Below are 18496 nucleotides of genomic sequence, written 5' to 3' on the forward strand. Positions count from 1 at the left end.
GGACAAGTGGGGATCCTTGATCTGCCATTGTGGCTATCAAAGTTATTTTTTAAGTCAGAGTAACAAAAAGTAGAATTCAGACAAAAAATAGAGTTAAGATTATGGACTCTGGAATAAGAGAACTAGAGGCACATGAATTAGACACATTCCTGAACTTCTCTAAGGCTTTTTTTGCATATCTGTACAACTGAGTTAATGATATACATTCAATTAAACCAACACCTTTCGATCTGCCATCATGACAGATTTTGTCTTAGTAGGTCTGTTAGGTCCCCCCAAAACTGGGTACCCCAATAATGGGTCTGTGATTAAAGGAGCGAGACTGATACAAAGCAAAGGTCAAGCAAAGCTTTATTTCGTCAAACAGACCGGTCGGGGCTGCTCCTCACAGAGGACAACCCCTTCCTGCTTTCCAGACTAATTTTTTTTTTTTTTTTTTATAAATAAATTTTTTTTTTTAAAAGATTTTATTTATTTATCAGAGAGAGAGAGGGGGAGAGAGAGAGCACAGGCAGACAGAATGGCAGGCAGAGGCAGAAGCAGGCTCCCTGCTGAGCAAGGAGCCCGATGTGGGACTCGATCCCAGGACGCTGGGATCATGACTGAGCCGAAGGCAGCTGCTTAACCAACTGAGCCACGCAGGCATCCCTCCAGACTAATTTTTATAGAGCAAAGGCCATGTGGTTGGACCTGGCCACACACAGGTGGCCAATGAGATTGTAACACACACAGGAAACTCCACAGTGATGCTAGGTGACCAATTGAATTACAATTTACCCTAGGAGACATTTGAACCAGCCTATCACCTAGTTCAGAATTGGCGCCCAAAAGGTGCCCAAAGGGCGGAGCCTATACTCCTTGGTATAGCTAGGAGAGAGTATGCGTCCCCACTGATTGAATACCTACACCTGGCCTGACCCACCCTTGTATTTGGACTTTGTTATGTGGGACTGGTTTCAGGGACTTGCTTTTAAATAAGTTCCCCGGCCGGGGGCAAGATCAATTTCAGTTTTACAACAAAATGGTAGTTCAACCGGGGTGGGGCTGCTCTGGCTAAATAGGCCCTTACAGATCAATTATAGAAAAAGAAAAATAAAGATAAAGGAATAACACTGCAAATCATTGAGGGTGGTATGTCACTGTAAAGTTTGATGTTCTTTGAAATGTCTCCTCTGCAGTTTCCAGTCTCCTGTTTCTTAAGCTATGTGTAAGAAGGCACAGGCATGGCGTTTTCTTGTTTAGCCTTCTAGAGTTTCTGTCCAATGGCTAAGCTCGCCTATGTATATGCTGTGTGGAAGATATTCCTCTGGGCTCTGCAGGAGCTGTGTCAGTGAACCAAATATTGGATGATCTGCACATTTTCCCTTTTGATGTACTAGTACCACATAGGATTTTCAAGTGCATGCCCCTCAGACCGGGGATACTGTTTAAAGAGTGCTTTCCCTGAGTTTGGAGAATTTCTGTTAGTCTTGAGAAAGCCAAGATGGGGATTGGTACTCCAGGTCAAGTCTCTTTTTCATATTCTGAATTTTCAGAATCACAGACATATCTGAATACTGCAGGACTCCAGGGATGCATGAGATGGCACAGTCGTTTGCTTTTGGTATCAATCAGAGCTGCAGAACCACGAGGAAATCTGTATCTATATCTTTGTTTATTTACCCATATCTTCATTTACTTCTGTATCTACATCTACATATATACCTATTTATATCTTCAGCTGTGTCTGTATCAGACACAGCTAAATAGCTGTCTCTATCTAATTACATACCTCTATAATTACAAGGATTTTTTGTTATAGAGATTTGACATTATCCAGTTGTAGGAGCCGATTAATTAGTCTCTATTAAGGCTACTGTCTTCGAGTCCACTCGTAGGAATTAAAGTTCAAGCATCCAGAAGGAATGTCAGATGTAAAGGAGGGAAGACCAAGAACAAGCTGGAACCCATGAGAATGAATTGAAATCTGTGTCAGTTCTCATTACCATTATCCTTGATGGTGGGGCTATATTGCAGAAGTTGGGGCCCTTCATCATAGAGCTAAACACCTATTTGAACCTGAAGTTGGTGAAGCTGGAAGAAGATCTTGGTGAAGGTGGAGCACTTGAAGGCTTGGTCACCACTTCTTACCAGTTAAGTAAGTCACTGGACCCATGATAACTACAGAAAAGAGGTAGCCTATTATATATAAGACAATATATGTTGTAACAGAAAAATTGCACAGAACACTTGTTAAAAATGGCAGAACCTATTTTATTTGAGCTACTGAGGTAGAGAAAAGAGAGACTTCAGTCTAGAACTGAGCCTAACCCCAAATATAGCAAAGTCAACGAGGCAGAGTGAGGGGGTCAGTGGATGGAAAATTACTAAGAGTTACTTGATTAGATATCAAGGGTGTGGGCATTCTTCCTAAACTGTGTTCAACAGGTCAAGGATGCAGCTTATTTGAGAAGAGGGCTTAGTGGGGCTTGACTAAAGTTTGGTCAAGGAAGCGTTCCTTGTCAATATGAACTATCAAAATAACTGCTGCTGCACTTGGGTACTTTAAATCTCACACAAGAATCATCCTCATGGTCCATTCTAACTGAGAGTAAATGTAGTTCAGCTTAGTCAAAGTGACACACCACAAAGCTACCACACTTTTATTTGGAAGCCATGGTTCTTCCTCTGGCCTTATTTTCCTGCTGTGAGATTCAGAGCATGAGTAATGGATTCCCTCACTATCTCTCCTGAAAGCAGCAGGTAGGTGGGAGATGGATGGGCAGGACATTGGCTAACTCTGCCTCCTATTCTTACTTTGTTTTTTTTTTTTTTTAATGAGTTAAGTTATATTTTACTCTTTTAAAAAACATTTTATTATGATAAAAACAATTAACATAAGCTCTAGTCCCTTAAAAAATTTTTTAGCATGCGTTATTATTGAACATAGGTATGCTTTGGTACAGCAGATCTCTAGAGTTTATCCATTTTATTTAGGTTAAATGTTATGACTGTTGAGTAATAACTTCTCATTTTCCTCTCAGCCCCTGATAACCACCATTCCAGTCCTTGATTTTATGAATCTGACTATTTTAGATTTCTCATAGAAGTGAGATCATATAGTACTTGTCTCTCTGTGTCTGGTTTCCTTCTCATACTTTGTTTATATCTTCTTAAGGTGAGCGTTCTGGTCTCCTTCCCTCACTCCCAGGACTTTGCTTTCTGGGACGGGATGAGAGGCATGGTTTCTTTTGGGAGAGGACCTGATCATGTTTCTTGAGATCTATACAATATTTTCAGTGGGTTTTCTTGGATGCAGTCTGCCAGGAAATAGCCATAACCAGAATGAAAACAGAAGCAATTTTGTTTTCATTCATTCTTAAAGGATAACTTGAAAATAATCTACTTCTGAGACTGGTGGTGTGTCCCAAGCGTATAAGGTTTTGGAGATCCTCAGAGCAAAGCTTTGCATGATAAAATCAATGTATATAAGAGCTACTAAGGCCAAGGCCTTGCTCGGATGTTCAGAAACTTCCTTCCCCCTGTCTGTGGGGTCAGGCTTTCTCCTGTACTTCCGGTTCACATCTTTCTGCATGTGATCCAGGCTATCAGAATGATGGTCCGTTAAGGGACAGTCTTAATGTTGCAAGGAATTTCACTCTCCCACTTTTTAATTGGCTTCCATGAGCCTGATGAAGGGTGAATACTTTGTTTCTTAAGAGCTTGATGATAAAAAATGGGAGGAAGAAGTAGTTTAAGTAAGAGGAAAGTAAGTGAGTTGATTCCTCGGTGTTTATGGGAGGAAGTTAATAGACTCTCTCCAAAGTTGAGATATTTGTGAATTAAAAAAAGACTTTTCGTATTATTCAGAGTTATGGAGGCAACTACCAAGAAGAACTAATACCATACATAAATGGTTTGTCCCCAGAGAACAGAACTAGAATGTGTTTGGGAAAGAGTGAAATAGAGTAAGAAACTCCTGCTTTGTTCTAATACCCTGTTTTTTGAAATTCCTTTTTTCCATCTGAATGTATTATTATTATTATTTTTTAAGATTTTGTTTGTTTATTTGAGAGAGAGACAGTGAGAGAGAGCATGAGCGAGTAGAAGGTCAGAGAGAGAAGCAGACTCCCCGTCAAGCTGGGAGCCCGATGCAGGACTCCATCCCGGGACTCCAGGATCATGACCTGAGCCGAAGGCAGTCGTCCAACCAACTGAGCCACCCAGGTGTCCCTGAATGTATTATTTTGATAATAATTAGAAACAAGTTAAACTGAACCCTTCCAATCAACTTTACACTATTTTACTTGGATGCATCACATACATTTTGTTAACGATTGAAAATAGGCTGCATTTAATAATATAGAGTAAAAAGGACAACACTTTTATTTCAGAGAATCTATGAACTTCCTTTTTCAGCAATATAGGCAGAAAAATTTAGAAATTATGGTTTATATATTTTTTAAATATTTTAATTACAATGGATAAAGGGAAGAAGATACAACTCTAGAGAATGATTGGATATTGCAGGAGCACAAGCTTTTTAGTCATTAATACCATTGGTATAGTACTTTTTGTGACCCCCCCCAAAGGGGCACTGAAGTACTCTTGCATAAATGTGGGGTTTTCTTTGTGTATTTAGGCTGCCTGTACCCTGTTTTCCATGATGACCACTTTCTGCTCAGCAGGGATGGGTATAGCCTTCCCATGCAGAGGAGCTCAATATTTTTTCAAAAGATGTTCTGACAACTTGATCTCTCTCCTGAATCTCTGGACAGCTTTGTTTCTGGGGCCAGGGTTAGGTGCCAGCCCTACTCCTCACTGACTATAGCATTGAGCCTTTTTATTCTAGCTGCTCTGCTCTGGAGCTACCAAAGAAATGTCTGGCACTAGCCATATTGTGGACTGTGGGAATTCTGAATTGTCGAGGTGTGAAAGAGGTGATTTGGCTTTGGACAGACAGCCTAGGGCTGAAAATGGCCCTACTCGGTCTTATTTCCTTAAGCAGAGCGGTACTGCTGATGAAAGGAAGGAAGAGAATGTAGAAAGCTTTCAGAACTCTTTTGATACTGATTTTCCAGAAGACTTCCAGTTTATAGACGCTGTTTTCCAAAGATATTTTGCATTTTCAGGCAGAGGATGTTTTACATTTATAGCAGGTAATTACCAATTCATTGAGAAAGAAAATCTCAAGTCATGACTTACTGCGTGCAATGTGAAATGTACATCTTTTTAAAATATATTTTGAATTTTATTTTAAATACATGATGATTCAGTGTTTATTTTTCTTTCTTACTTTCTAAATTGAGTCAGAATATGGCAGTCTTGCACTTATCACCCAATCTTAATGTTTTCGCCCATTCATTCAAAAATGCTTGTTTTATTGAATGACTTCTTTTTTTTCAGCTTTCTTTTCTGGGCCCACATTTATGGGATCTCCATGTTAATCTAGTTTCCTTTCTGTTAATGGATGAATTCTGGGGTTGTGGACATTTTCCTCAGGAGTGATCCAATGCCAGACTTTGTTTGTGTTGTGAGTGGGTGTGACACACTTATGCTCCGAAGTACTTTTAAAGAGAAGAGAATCATAAATATAATTGCTCACAGGCTGGATTTAACACTCTTCCCTTCAATGTCAAGAGAAAAGATTTCTCTCTTCATTTTTGAGATCAGTCTGTTCCTTTGAACCCTCTTCTTTCCCTCTCACCTCCTCAGGGAGATTCCCTATTTGTTTATTTCATTTATTTCATTTTTTTTTTTTTAAGATTTTATTTATTTGTTTGACAGAGTGAGATCACAAGTAGGCAGAGAGGCAGGCAGAGAGAGAGAGGAGGAAGCAGGCTCCCCGCCAAGCAGAGAGCCCAATGCAGGACTCAATCCCAGGACCCTGAGATCATGACCTGAGCCGAAGGCAGAGGCTTAACCCACTGAGTCACCCAGGTACCCCTGTTTATTTCATTTTTTTCAACTTCATCCTTTTTACCAGTTCTTTTCTTTGACATTTCAACATGAAGTACGTTCTAGTCTTAAGCACATATTTCTTTTAATCATAAGACCCCCTGAGTCACTGATGTGTCCCTTAAGTATTAAATAATTTGGTCAGCAAATATTTTTTTAAACATTGGGTATTTTTTAAAAAACCCTGTAGTAGTTCCTTAAGGTGAGTAAGATATACTTTTTACCCTAAAGAGGCTAGTAGTCTAATGGAAAAGGCAATATCTAAATTTTGGTCTGACCTCTGCCACTTAATGAGCTGCGGCAAGTTTCGTCACCCCTCTGGAATTTTTTTTTTCCTCCTTCATGTAAAAAATGGTCATTATGATTTAAAATCAGTATAATTCTGTGCTTATAAACAATGGCATGATAGAATTTAGTAAGTGGTAATAAGAGAACAATGTGATTACAGTGAGAATTCAGTAGATGGTAAGAACACCTTTGTTGTGTTATCAAAAGGTGGCAACTTTCACTGAGCTCAAAAAATTCCAGCAGCAGGGTGGCTCAGTTGGTTAAGCATCTGTCTTCTGCTCAGGTCAAGTTTCAGGGTCCTGGGCTCCGGCCTTGGCATCGGGCTCCCTGCTCAGCTGGCAGAAAGACAGCTTCTCCCTCTGCCTGATGCTCCCCCTCCATGTGCTCTCTCTCTTTGTTGAATAAATAAAGACAATCTTAAACAAAAAAATTCCAGCAGTAAAATACTATGAGTGAAGCCCGTGGAGACCAGAAATACTGCAGGACACAGCGTGTAACCTTGGGTGGTTGCAAAATGGTTTCCATCTGGTGAGTTGGTTTATAGATAGGATTATTAAGGCAAGTATATAGAAAGAAGTAGAATAAAATGGCATAGGGTTGGAGACTGGAGAACGCAACTTTAAGGGGGTAGGTGGAGAAAGCAGATGCAATGAAGAAACCAGAAGAGTTTGAGAGAATTATGAAGAAAATCACTCTATGTTCCAAAAAAGAGGGTGTAATCAACCCGGTGAAGGGCTTGAGAAGTTGAGGAGTGTGAGGACTGAGTAGAAGACATTTCACTAAGTAAGAAGTCACTGGTGAACTCTGGACAGGAGAAGAAAGTCTGCATTGAGTTAAACGGTGAAGTACTGCGATAAGAACGCCGTGAGAGGAGATTACTTTTCTAAGCAGTTTGTGATTAAATGTACCACTGCAATTTGAGAGGCTAGCGTAATTAGCTTGACTTTCCCTCTCTCTCTCTCTCTCTCTCTCTATCTTACTTCGTCACTCTCTCTTATAAGGCTAGAAGAGATGTCTCTGGCTTCTGTTTTATTCATCTTGTTCCATTGCCAGAGATGTTTCACTGCTAGATAATTCTTGTCTGCTGAAAATAGATTCACAAAATTTACTAACCTTTAAACTATTGTAGAACTCTTTACAAGTGGCTGGCAGTAAACAAAAGCAGGAGGGATTTCAGTATTCGAGGATTGTTAATTTACTTAATAAACTTTAAGTACAGTGAAGTTCCAAGTAACACTTTTAACTGTAAAATGGTGATATGTAGGCAGCTGACTTAGCATCTTGTAGGAACATCTATCTTCTAAGTTCAACACCAAGGATATTCGCTATTATAAACTTGAATTATGTTATGTTATGTTATATTACATTCCTTACTCTCTGTAAATCTAATACATAATAAGAAAGAGTAAAAAGCCCAGAGGAAAGTGTAGTTAATCCTAAAAGTTGCCTTTTCCTTGTTCAAAACCTTTGACTAATAACCATAGTCATTAATAGCTTATTAAGTGCTAGACATTTGATTGGAATTTTATTGTCATATTTTCTGTTCTCCCCATATACAGGTAAAGAAATTGAAACCTAATAGTCAATAAATTGTCTAGAAGCCTACTAGTAAATGCTTCAGACATAATTTAGCTGAGAACACTGAAATTTCTTACTCTTTAAGTGCTCAATCAGCTCATATTAGTGTACACCATGGGTAGTGCATTCTACCCGTGGGCAGATGCAGATAAGACAGATTTGACATATGTCAAATTACAGATATTTATTATCAGGAGGATTGGTCTTTATATAACAGAAACCCACACACATTGGCTTAAACCATAAAAGAACTTGTTGGAAGAATAATGTTGTATTTCAAGGAACACCTGAGCAACTAATCTTCAGGAGCAACAGGAGTTAGGGAAGCTCTATGACTTAAAAAGTAGATTTATCAGCCATCTTTCTTTTCTGCTATGTTATGTTGCTTTTTTCCTCTCTCTCGGTGTTTTTGCTCACTATCATTGACATTTGGTTCAAATTCTTAAGAGGAATCTTCTTTTTTTTTTTTTTTTTTTTTTAAAGATTTTATTTATTTATTTGACAGAGAGAAATCACAAGTAGGCAGAGAGGCAGGCAGAGAGAGAGAGAGTAGGAAGCAGGCTCCCTGCTGAGCAGAGAGCCCGATGCGGGACTCGATCCCAGGACCCTGAGATCATGACCTGAGCCGAAGGCAGTGGCTTAACCACTGAGCCACCCAGGCACCCATTAAGAGGAATCTTCTTGTATACTGGCAGTGATTGGCTTTCAGTGAGTCAGAGGTCTACACAGTTCTATTACCAGTAGCCAGGGCACAGGGTCACATTATATACACATGATTATAATGTTCAGTTCTTTATGTCAGGGATAATTTTTACAGAATAGCAGAATTGGGGAAAATGGAGTGACCAATGGGACAATATTTAAGAATAAGACTATCTTAGAAAATCCATTACCTATGATGCTAAATCATGACCTCTTTTCTTTTTTGCACTTAATAGTGACATTAAGGGAAGGCAAAGAGCCTACAGGAGAAGAGAATTTATGACTGATTCTTTTACTCTTTTCATATATGCTATGAAAATGTATGCTATGATGGTTTTTGCTAGCCAAGGGGAGCTTTCTCTTTTATGCTCCCAGGAGAAGGTACTATGTTGTTGAGATCTGAAGGAACAGTAAGTGTCAGCTCAGCAACTAGGAAAGCAAAGAACATTCCACATGAGAGAATGGGTACAGGGGCCATGACACTTTTGAGAAATTGAAGAAAAGCCCGTGGGCCTATGACACAGATAGATCATCAAATTATAATGTAATATATTCTCAAAGACCTTTATATCTTTTAATATTTACCACATATTTACCATAGGGATATTTACCACAGTCACTATTATCACTTTTATTTATGTGATCATTTAATCCTTGCATCTGTCTTCTTGAGGTTAAGCTTCCTGTTCGTTTTTGCTCACTATCATAATTCTACTTCCCAGACTAAATGCTTTCTACCAAACAGCTGAGGCTGAAGACACAGGTAGGCCCCAAACCATACAGGGTTCTATAGGATCAGTTTTGATTTTCATTCTTGTGACTTTCTTCAGAAATGTTACCATCTCTAAGGAAAATGAAGAAAATTTCCCCCCTTTTCTGCACTTATCACCGAACTTAGAAAGGCAATAGTTGTGTAGTAGTTCACTAATATGTTTGTGTGTATGTGTTTTAGTAAGTGTAGTGGTGGCCTGGGTGCATTGGAGGAATCCAGCCCAATAATTAACGCATAAATCAGTTTTAAAGATAAACTCAAGACAGAATTGTACTCATTGTGATTTTGCTCTTTTATGTGTTATAGGGGAGCTGAAGAACCCAGAGAGATAATTCCAAGATGCATATTAACTGCATTACTTCTGGTGACTATTATTTTTCTACTAGTTAGTATTTCCTACCTGACTATACTGACACCCAGAGATATTCTCTCTTCAGGTTTGTAAACAAGTGACTGAAGCAATAAATAATAGTAAAGACCATTTGGGTCATCAGTATCCCTTCACCAGTCAGACTGCTGTTTGTTCTTCATTATTTCATATACAGAATCAACTTATAATTTTCAAAAATAACAAAGGGGCCAAAGAGTATGATTTGGCTTAGGGAAGAGTTTTATAGTTAAGCATGATAATATGGAAAACCATATTTCTGGTGATACGGAAAAAATACATATATATAATGTTGACATATGATGCAGACTAGGTTCAAAATATTTGTATTCCTTTCATGATCTTTCCTCACCAGAGTGATACTGTGTAACCAATGCTTGGTCTATTAAAACTTTTACCATGTTGATTTTCTAAATGTTCTACATGACATAAAGAATGATAAACTGGAAATGTGGGCTATTAGCAGTTAAAAGAGTAGTTGTTAATGGTCAATTGATAGTTATAATTAATAGTATTAATATGTAATATAATGTTGTTTCTTATAAATGACTCTAAAATTTATGGTGGCAAAGGGGCCCTGGACATATTGGACATATGAAATAAACTTCTGAGATAAACCAACATCCAGTACCATTAGGACTAATCTCTTTTGAGTAGCTATTACTGTTTTGGTAAATCTTTGAGGCACTGGAGGTAAATCTAAGAGAGGTTTAATATAAGAGTCCTAACACACTTTGCCTCCATTCTTGTGTTACTGGCAGAGCAAGAAGCTGCCATATGTGTGGTATCAGTGTTGATTCACATGGTCTAGTGCGCTTAGGGAACCGTAAACTAGAAATGATCAAGATTCTAAGCATCTGTGGAACAAACCAAATGCTAAATTGCATCAGAACAAGTAGTGATTTGCTAACTATTTTGATTATGTAAAGAATAAATTAATAAAATTTATTATGGGTGTGGTCAGGACTGCTGATCAGCTGATCCTGACGTTATGGTTCATTGAATCTGGCATCTGTTATGACTGCCAGTTCTCTGGTCATATTGGTTGTTAAAAACTATGATTATCTCATCTGGTGTGTCCTAACAGTTGCAGCAAATTTTTGGGTGGTGCAATTGTTCCATATGTGTAGAAGACCCATGAAGTATTTTGACCATAATGCTTGTGATTAGGTTTTTTTTTTTTTTAAGATTTTATTTATTTTTTTTGACAGACAGAGATGACAAGTAGGCAGAGAGGCAGGCAGAGAGAGAGGGGGAAGCAGGCTCCCTGCTGAGCAGAGAGCCTGATGCTGGACTCGATCCCAGGATCCTGGGATCATGACCTGAGCCGAAGGCAGAGGCTTTAACCCACTGAGCCACCCAGGTGCCGTGATTCGGTTTTTAATGCTTACTCTTCTAAGCATATAATCCTTAGACCATGGTTAGATTCCGAAATAATTTTCTTGGATTCAAATATCCATCTTTTATTGCATTAGGAATTTAAGAAAATAATGAGAGTGGGGGCTGGGGTGGTTCAGTTGGTTGAGCGTTTGCCTTGGTTCAGGTCATGATCCCACAGTCCCAGGAGTTCCTACAGGCGGGAAATACAAGAGGTAAGTACTGCTGTGTGGTCACAAGTGATAGCATTTCCTGTCCTGAAACATTAGCTGAATTTGTTCATCAACAAATTCCATCCTTTCTACTTTACTTACTTTAAATTTACTTTCAGTCTCTATGAGGAGATTTGCTTTCTTGGTTTTGTTTTGTTTGTTTTAATTTTTTTGTTTTCTTTACAGGAGAGCCCTTTAATTACAGAAAAGGAAATAAGCAAAAACTTGGCAACATCAGGATATTATTGGAGAAAGGTGACCTTGATCCTCTCATGATCAGAATAGTCCTGGTGGACTAGGCATCATGTTAAAAGCTTTCCTTGCATTATCACATTTACTGCTCTCCGTAACACAAAAAGTGGATACTTCTCTTATCCCCGTTTTATAGATGAGGAAACTGGTTTAGAAAAGTTGTTACTTGCCCAATTGCACATAGCATGAAGTAGAGCCAAGACTGAAATCTAGGCAGTTTCTTTAGAGTATGTCTTTTAGCCACTACAAACAAACATAAGAAATACATAATATAAGAAATTGAAGAAAGAACACTCAGCCGGGTGTCTGGTTGGATTCTCTCTCTCTCTCTCTCCCCCTCTGCCTCTTCCCCTGCTTGTTCTCTTTCTCTCTCTCTCTCAAATAAGTAAATAAAATCTTTAAAAAAAAAAAAAAAAGAACATACGGGAAAAAAGCACCCACCAACGTTGGTTGACTTAAAACCATCTTTCCTTTCTAGTCCTCCCTTCTACTTCTTCCATCCAGCCATCCCCTAACTTTGAATGTTTGAGTATCAGTTATTGAGAAGCAATTACATTTTAAGTATCTTATTAGGTATTCTGGATGCAGAAAGGAATAAGATGTGGCTCCTGGCTTTAGGCAGGGTATAATCTATTTGGACAGTTAGGTGAACCAAAAATCATAGTATGATTATTGCCGTGTGGTGACCTCCAGAAAGTGTTCAGAAAATACATGGGGAAGGAGGAATCATCTTGTTATTTTTCCTCTGATCTTCAGTTTCTTCAGATCTAAAATGGTAATAAATAATGCTTATGTCCTAGGAATGCGGAATGTATTAAACAAGCTAAAACGTGCAAACAATCCAGAGTCTCACATTGATAGTTACTATGATTTATATAATTATTTGATACACATTTGCATCAAAAAGAATGGCAAGGGCAACCATAGGTAAAAGTAGTTAATGTTTGTTGCAAATCCCATATGAATGCTCTTTTCTTTTCCCTCAGTAATTTGATCATTGATATTGAGCTGTGAGATGACAAATTATCTTTCTCAGAGGTGTTTACAAATTAAGAGGGGATTATTATTATTATTCTTTTTAATATAAGCTCTACACCCAACATGGGGCTTGAACTTATAACCCCAAGACCGAGGGTCTCATGCTCTACTGACTGAGCCAGCCAGGTGCCCCAAGAGGAAATTCTTAATAAATTCCCAAGGGAATGACCTTCTAATCAAAGGGCTTCATAAATATGAATATAGCTATATTGGGGGGTATAGACTCAAATCTATTTATTAAAGATGTATCAAAAGTGACTGCCTATTGAAATTTCTCCCTAGGTTGGGTAGTATTTGGTGCAGGACACTTATCAATCCTAGGGCAGAGCAGGTAAGAACAGGGCTTCAAGTTTTTTGGCTAAAACAAAAACAAAAGCAAAAATCCACCCAAAATAGGGAGAATTGCCTTGGCGAAAGTTTTTTTTTTTTTATTTTTTTACATAGACTGAGCCTATAAAGTTATAATATTTACCTGTCAATATCTGCCTGAATAACAGAGGGTTTGAGGATGTTCTGTGTTTTTGACATGAATTTCCTACGGCCTAGATATTTCCCCAGGAAAATTATAACTTTCTTGGAGCTCTAGGAACTCCATCTTAAGGAATTCATCCCATCGAGATCAGAAGATGGTTCTCTTACTACCAAATGATCATGACTATTTCTACTCATGAACAGTCAAAACACTAGATGTTAAATCCTTCAACCAATAATACCCTGAAAATGAAAGTCTTCAACATTCTACCAAGCCAGATTTATCTACACTCAGATAATTTAACCCATTTTCTATCACTAGTTTTTATCTTATTTTTGTTTGTATAAGTATACAGATACATTATATGGGTTTTCATACCTTATTGTTTGAATTTTGCCTTTTTTTTCAGGTGTCTTTTCCATTACCATTGATAACAATGACCATCAGCCTATGTTTGACTTTGATCCCTTTGGTGAAGTCTCCACATATACATTGTATCTATGTGTGTCTCTTTGTTCTCAGCCTCAATTTAAAATATATTAAAGTTATGTAAAATTTCTGTTATATTTTAAAACTTCTGTATATTTTAAATTGAGGCTGATTTGGTTTGAGAAGATAACATGCTATTTACAATTGCAGTTTAATATTTGCACCCCTAATGTGTCTGAAGAACAGATGTCAGAAGTAGAAACTGTTAAAGAAAATAGCCTTTTAAACATGACAAGTTAAATTAAAAAAAGATCAAGCACATGATAGAACATTAATGATGAAATACCCATGGTAGCTTTCTTTCTTCAAAGAAATAGTGTATAAAGAGGTGCCCATGATAATCCTAGCTTTAAAAACCATGCAGAAATCGTTGTATAACTAAAGCTCTGTTTTGGTTTGCATTGGTTGATATGTTGGTATTTTTCCCTCTTCCATTTTCTTTTTTCTACACCCCAATCTTTTACTACTGAATTTGTGATGACTTTGTGATAAAATTTAGCAATTAAAATAAAAAAGCATTCTCTTCATCATACTTGAGTCCTTCTATTGGTGCTGATTTGAAGATTAAAAAAAATAACATCATTTGTCTTATCAGCTGTTCCCTACTAGTAGTATTTTTTCAACCTAAAAGCTATTTTGAAGCATGGGTTTTAGGTTATTTTCCTTCCTACTCCTTCCTCTGAATACCGAGGAGCCTTAGACGAACAAGTTCACTATGCTTCAACAGCAACCCTGAAATCATGACCTGAGCCAAAACCAAGAGTCAGAAGCTTAACCAACTGTGCCGCCCTTCCAAAGTTTTTCTTAATAAGAAGCTGTAATGTGATTTCTACCTATCAAGTGAAATCCCCTTTCACATTACATCTTTTTAAGTATTTGGTGATAGCTATCTCATGGATTGGAGTCTTCCCTTCTCCAGATTTATTACTCCCCCACACCCAGTATTCAAGAATTCCTGCTTTTGAAAGCCTTGATTCCTTCACTCCTCCCAGATAGGATCTTTTTATGTTAAGAAATCCTTAATTTTTAATGTTGAAAACAATGTAGACTTTCTAAATATGGTCTGATTATGGCAGGGTAGAACACATCTATCATGTCCTTGATCTAGATGTTAGAGTTTTGTTCGCAGTTTTGGTACCAAAGTCTTTCCTATAAATTATGGCTTGAGACATACCTGCTCTAAGACTGTGTGGGATAGATACCCCTGTGCAAGTCTGTCAGGTCAATAAAATTTCTCAGGGAAACTTTTGTTTCACAACAGGTGACAAGAAAGTGGTTGATGCTTGGGAGCCTGGGTGGCTCAGTGGGTTAAGCCGCTGCCTTCGGCTCAGGTCATGATCCCAGGGTCCTGGGCTCCTTGCTCAGCGGGAAGCCTGCCTCTCTCTCTCTGCCTCCACCTGCCTCTCTGCCTGCTTGTGTGCTTTCTCCCTCTCTCTTTCTGACAAATAAATAAATAAAATCTTAAAAAAAAATTGGTTGATGATAGCAAAAGCCAAGGTTTAAAGATTTGTCTTTCAAGGAAAATTCTAGCATGAATTTTATATAGTGTGTGTGTGTGTGTGTATGTATATATATATATATATATATATATATATATATATGTATAATGTTTATGTAACATATATATATACACACACACTATATATGTTACATAAACATTATACATATATATATATTTATATATAGAAAATAAAGCCTTCTAGAATGTTTGTATAGCAAACCTTCTGCTTTCCAATTCCTTTTGTACCACTCCTGACCATGAGTGCTTTACCTTCCTGTCATATTTACTTTAAGTGGAGTCTGTCTTGAAGCCACTCTGTAAAGAATTCCTTTGATGACATTAGGCAAGGGGCTTATTTGCTACACTCTGAAGGGCAGTTAATGACACTTACCCATTTGACCCAAGTGTACTGTGGAAATTAATAAGTTGTGTATGACTGTACTTTGAAGTTTAAAAGTGATCTTGTCTCTATTGTGTAATTAGGGCCTTTGAGATATTAACTCTTGCTTGCATCATGAAATTGGCAAAGCAGGTGATATTTGAGGAATTTTCACTTCCTTTCTAGCCAGAGCAGGTTTAGAATAGCTCTGAGAGGGTGTATTATTTTCCTAGGGTTGGTTGCCATAACAAACTATCATAAATGTGGTGGCTTAAAAAAACATAAACTTGTTCTCTCACAATTTTGGAGGCTAGAAGTCCAAAATCAAGGTGTTAGTAAGATTGGTTCTTTTTGGAGGTCCTCAGGGAGCATCTGATCCATGCCTTTCTCCTAGCTCCTAGTGGTGGCTGGATTCCTTCGCTTTCCTTGGCTTTTAGCTGCATTACTCCAGTGTCTGCCTCTGTCTTCTCCCCTGTGTCTGTTGTCAAATCTCTTTCTCCTTTCTCTTATAAGGGCACTCACTCTAAATCTAGGATGATTTCATCTTGAGACTCTTAATTCCACAAAGACCCTTATTCCAAATTAGATCCCATTCTGATGTTCCAAGTGGGTATTTTTTAGGGGAGCTGCTATTCAAGCTACTAAGCTAGGTCTTCCTACTTATCAAATTCAATTCCCTATTTGTGTGGTAACATCTTACAGCCATACAGGCTGATTCATGATTCTTGTTTTTACTTCTTTCTATGGGGGCAAATTCATCCACATGCTAGAGTTGGAGCTAAAATATATAATCTGGAAGAATCTCAAACTCCATGTCAGGATGTAGTATTGTGAGCCTCCATGTTAGCAAAGTGTCCTGAAAGGACAGAATCAGTATTTCAAAAGAGACCATAAACTAGACTTGAAGATCATAGCCAGGTAATCTCTAGAGCTGGATTATTATGATCCTGATGTCAGAGACCCTAGCAGACAAATAGAGTACCCAGACAAGCAAGAATCTTGATGTTGCTATTTATGCCACATTTTGTTGTCTAGGCTAATGATGTGGTTGTAAAGAATATAATTGTGCTTCAGTGGCTCTGTTCATATCTTTCCATTAGGCCTAGAAGATGGGGTTCTTGGCGATGTTATCTTTTGTTCAATTTGTTTAAGTGTCAACTCTATGCCAATAGCTTAGGCATGTTGGGATATTTCCCAGCATATAGCTATGTGCTCATTTAGAAGCATGGAAAACAAACTACCTGAATATAGAGAAGTCACACAGCAAATTTGTAGGGACTAAAGATTCAGCCTTATGTTTCTGTATAAGGTACTTCCATAACTTTGAGATGAGAGAAAAAAGCTTTCCTTTATTTTCACCTGGGGTGTTAAGCCTTTGATGAAACTTTTCAATATAGAAAATACTTTCTTTTGGTTTTGGGGAAATTTTCTTGAATCATTTCATTGATAAGTTCCTTTTTTCTATATATGTTGTTTTCTTTTTCCAGCATTTTTATTATTTTGATGTTGGAACTCCTGGACTGTTCTTATGATATTATCTTTTCTTTCGTATTTTTAATCTTTGTTTTTGTTCCTATTCTCTGGAAATTGTTTTTCATGCTTCCCTCTTCCTTCATTCTAATTATTATATTTTTAATTTCCAAGGTTTCGTTTGTATTTCTTTTTAATAACATATTGTTTTGGGCTCATAGATTCAATATTTGCACTTGTATTTCTATTGTCCATGTTGAATTAGAGCTGTTCTCAGATGCCTTGTATGCTTTAACTGTCTCCTTATGATTAATGAGCCAAAAAGTTGATGGGAATTCTGAATGTATGCATGAAGTCTACAAAATTAAAAATAACTACTGTAGTTCCTCTTTATTCATAGTTTCATTTTCTGCGGTTTCAGTTACCTGCAGTCAACTGTGGCCTGGATGCAGATGCCTCTCCTATATCTTGTCAGAAGGTCAGTAGTGGCCTGACATAAAGTCCCAATGTCTATGTCACTGACCTCACTTCATCTCATCACGTAGGCATTTTATCTTCTCACATCAAAAGAATGGTGTGATAATACAATAAGATACTTTAAGAAAGAGAGAAAGAGGAACCACATTCACATAGCTTTTATTACAGCTTATTGTTAAAATCATTCCGTTTTATTATGAGTTTCTATTGTTAATCCCTTACTGTGCCGTTTAAAGATTAAACTTTATCATACTTAGGTGTACATAGGAAAAAACAGTATATGTAGAGTTTAGTACTATCTTTGGTTTCAGTCAGCTGTTGGGAGTCTTGGAATGGGTTAGGAGTGACTACTGTTTATGGTGATATGGGTGGACTAATTGTTAAGGACTCCCCTCCCCCAAGATAAAATCTGTATATCTGTCGTCTTGGGCTGGTCAGTTTCCTCAGAGAAATCTTCTAGTCTTCTCGCTAAAGGGCACCTGAGTTGAAAGTTAGAAGAACCACGGAGAAACAGATAGAACCCTCATATTGTTAACCTGAAAATTTAACCATTCCTGGAACTGCTTGTCTGTAACTTCTTGCTTTGTGACTTAATTGCTTATGATTTAAGACACTTTTACCAGTTTTCTACTTTAAGCTAAAAGCATTTTAACCTGCAGGGTGCCTGGGTGGCACAGTTGTTTAAGTCTTCAACTCTTGCTTTAGGCTCAGGTTATGATCTCAGGGTCCTGGGATCAAGCCATGTCAGGCTCCTTGCTCAGGGTAGGGTCTGCTCAGGATTCTCTTTCCCTTTCCCGCTGCCCTTCCCCCACCACACACTCTCTCTCTCTCTAAAATAAATAAATAAATCTTTAAAAAATATATTTCAGCTGGCAAAAGTGGTAGAATGCAGGGTGTTTGGTAGTGGTTGCTAAGTGATGAGTGATGGTAATCAATCTCTTTAAGCCCGTTTTATCATTTACAAATCGGAGTTAAACTTACCATGTAGGTTTGTATGGGAATTATATTAAAAATAATATAAAGTGGGCACCTGGGTGGCTCAGTGGGTTAAGCCGCTGCCTTCGGCTCAGGTCATGATCTCAGGGTCCTGGGATCGAGCCCCGCATCGGGCTCTCTGCTCGGCAGGAAGCCTGCTTCCTCCTCTTTCTCTCTGCCTGCCTCTCT

The 18496-nt window shown here is 38.0% G+C and overlaps 1 protein-coding gene and 1 pseudogene across 1 annotated transcript; both read left to right on the forward strand.

The window, feature by feature from the left end:
- Nucleotides 1–18496, forward strand: part of LOC131827828 (small ribosomal subunit protein uS2-like) — a 183511-nt pseudogene that overhangs the window by 74934 nt on the left and 90081 nt on the right.
- Nucleotides 4460–15058, forward strand: SLC7A13 (solute carrier family 7 member 13). Its single transcript, XM_059168842.1, is given in 8 exon segments — nt 4460–4785; nt 4787–5010; nt 5013–5138; nt 8881–8886; nt 9589–9714; nt 11441–11509; nt 13316–13564; nt 13597–15058. Coding segments are annotated over 8 exon segments (1275 nt in total). The 3' UTR covers nt 13746–15058.

The sequence above is a fragment of the Mustela lutreola genome, chromosome 3 (assembly GCF_030435805.1).
Source record: "Mustela lutreola isolate mMusLut2 chromosome 3, mMusLut2.pri, whole genome shotgun sequence".
Classification (NCBI taxonomy): Eukaryota; Metazoa; Chordata; class Mammalia; order Carnivora; family Mustelidae; genus Mustela; species Mustela lutreola.